The sequence below is a fragment of the Bipolaris oryzae genome (assembly GCF_000523455.1).
Source record: "Bipolaris oryzae ATCC 44560 unplaced genomic scaffold scaffold_485, whole genome shotgun sequence".
Taxonomy (NCBI): Eukaryota; Fungi; Ascomycota; class Dothideomycetes; order Pleosporales; family Pleosporaceae; genus Bipolaris; species Bipolaris oryzae.
The window spans coordinates 1-2,343 of NW_006911761.1; the positions used below are offsets into that span (position 1 = coordinate 1).

At 49.9% G+C, this 2,343-nt stretch overlaps 1 protein-coding gene across 1 annotated transcript; it reads left to right on the top strand.

Moving 5' to 3' along the window:
* Positions 1-926: 926 nt before the first annotated feature.
* On the top strand, positions 927-2,224 carry COCMIDRAFT_10433 (uncharacterized protein; the record flags this gene model as incomplete). Its single annotated transcript, XM_007695813.1, has 4 exons — positions 927-1,082; positions 1,131-1,241; positions 1,296-1,537; positions 1,588-2,224. 4 exons carry the CDS (start codon positions 927-929, stop codon positions 2,222-2,224), a joined length of 1,146 nt encoding a protein of 381 aa, XP_007694003.1.
* Positions 2,225-2,343: the final 119 nt, after the last annotated feature.

The following is a 2,343-nucleotide window of genomic DNA, read 5'->3' on the forward strand; positions in this document are numbered from 1 at the left end:
ATAATGTGGTGGAGCTATACGCTTATAGATGTGCGCAAAGTTGGTGGGGTGGCTCACTCGCTTGTATGGCTCACTCGCTTATAAACTACGTTAGTTAAACTTACTATTTTTCCGTCTGGCTGAAATCCTCCGTCTAGACTACGCCACCCTGAGCTTATCTGTTCCTATGGGGTCATCACAGGCGACATCGAAGCATAACTGGAATCTTTTCGTCAAAGATCTCAATGGGCGAGGGCGGGAGCGCTACGAGGCTCTCCTTGTGCAGAACCAAACGACATCACCGTGCGGGCGCAAGGGTTCTGCTGCGCAATCTCGTATTCGGCGATATAGAGAATGCGTTCCGCCCCGTACTCCAGAACCCTATGCGAAGCCCACAGCAAGCGATGCGGCCAAGATGATATAAGGCCGCTCGGCCTTTCTTTCAAGCCTTCCATTCCAGTAAGGTGCTCCTTCAGCATCCAGCCATAGTGGGTACCTACATACGGAAGGATTCCACCCGGAAATCATGATTGGTTTCGAAGTGTTCCATTTGTTAGAAAAATTTCGTCTCTGCTGCACAGTCATTCGAAGGATTTCAATGTAAGAAACGGTCCGGTTTGGGGCGTGTACCAGGCATGTATTGCGATGGGGATAGTGCATTTCGGAACTTGAAGCGCAAGCCGTAGTTCCATCTGTGAAGAGGCTATGCTACATAAATAAGTTTGTATACCTTGTCATGCATAGTGGAACGAGGAAGTCTATGCACAGACCGGTACAGCCCAAACGAGATATTATCATCCGTGAAGACCAAACGCTGGGCATTTCCAGCACAACTGTCAATGAGAAGCAAGGGATCTGCTATAAGTCTACCTGAATGACTAGATGCTCGGTCGATCTCTCCATGCCTTTGGTTCGGCCGCCTGTAAGACTTCACCGCTCAAACGAGAATGTACAGCGCCTATCCGGGTGAGCAACATGACTTGCGATGGGTTACTATAACCCTGACCTCCATTGCTACCTTTCTCTTGATATGTCGCTTGTCCATCACATTCAAGAATAGGGGCTGGTTGGGGATCGAAGATGCACTGGTCATTACAGCAAACGTAAGTGTTCGAGTGCGAGTTCTGCAGACAGACACTGACAGAAGACAGATGTGGCTGATAGCCTTCGCCATATGCGTCTACATGGCTACAATCTATGGATTTGGACTGAAAGGTGTCGACATAAAAAAGTCTGGTGGTGACTTTAAGAAGGCAATCAAGGTTGGTGAAACGAATGGTAATGACTCAGACAACCAGCTGACAGGCTGTCTACAGTTCTTCTGGCTCACACAAGTCTTCTACACTCTGACCAATGGCTTCAACAAAATGGCTTTCATTGCCTTGTACTATCGCGTGTTCCCTATGCCCCGCTTTCGACTGATCTGCAAGATCTTCGGTGCGATATCAGTCGCCTGGACGATTTCATACATATTCGTTGTGATCTTTCAATGTACACCGATAGCCCGCGTGTACGATCGTTCAATACCAGGAACATGTATCAGCTTCTTTGGACACCGGTAAGGATTGTACCAAACATGTGTATGACCAGTGCTGACTGTCTTCACAGTTGGTCCAACGCAATCACAAATCTCATCACCGACATCGCAATCTTCATACTCCCAATGCCAGTCATCGTACGCCTCAACATGTCTTTGGGCTCCCGAGTTGGTCTTGTAGTTCTCTTCTCCATGGGCTTCTTCATCTGCTTAACGACCGCTCTTCGCATGGGAACGCTGCCGTTGACCCTCGGAACTAAGGACCCCACCTGGGAGTCTGCTCCAACCAATCTGTGGAGCTTTATCGAAGCTGCCACTGGCGTTATTTGCGCATGTCTGATCAGTCTGCGCAAAACCATCGCGGCGTTGTGGCCCAGGAAATGGAGGAGCACCAGGGGGGCAAGCAGCGGATATCAGCAGTATGGCAATAGCAGGCCTACAGGCAATGCTCTCAGTGCAGCAAGGGGAGCCGGAGGAACGGACACTTCCCATTCCTACGTCATGGGCAATGTTAAGAGTCCGAGCAGGGGGCGGCCGGATGCGTATGCAGACATCAGCCCTAGTGAGAGCCAGGAACACATCATGGAGGACAAAAAAACAGTAGCGCGCATTACGACGAGCCGGCCTCGAAGTAGTGAGAGCGGAAGTGAGGACCTAGTTTTCGAGGGCATCACTGTCACTACGGACGTCAAGGTTGTCCGAGAGTAATGTCAAGCGCTGCATTCTAGAGAGAAAAAAAAGATAATAATAATAGATAACGTGACGGATAAGCGAGTCGGTCAGGCAAGCGAGTCGGTCACCCTACCAACTTTGCGCACCTCTGCGGG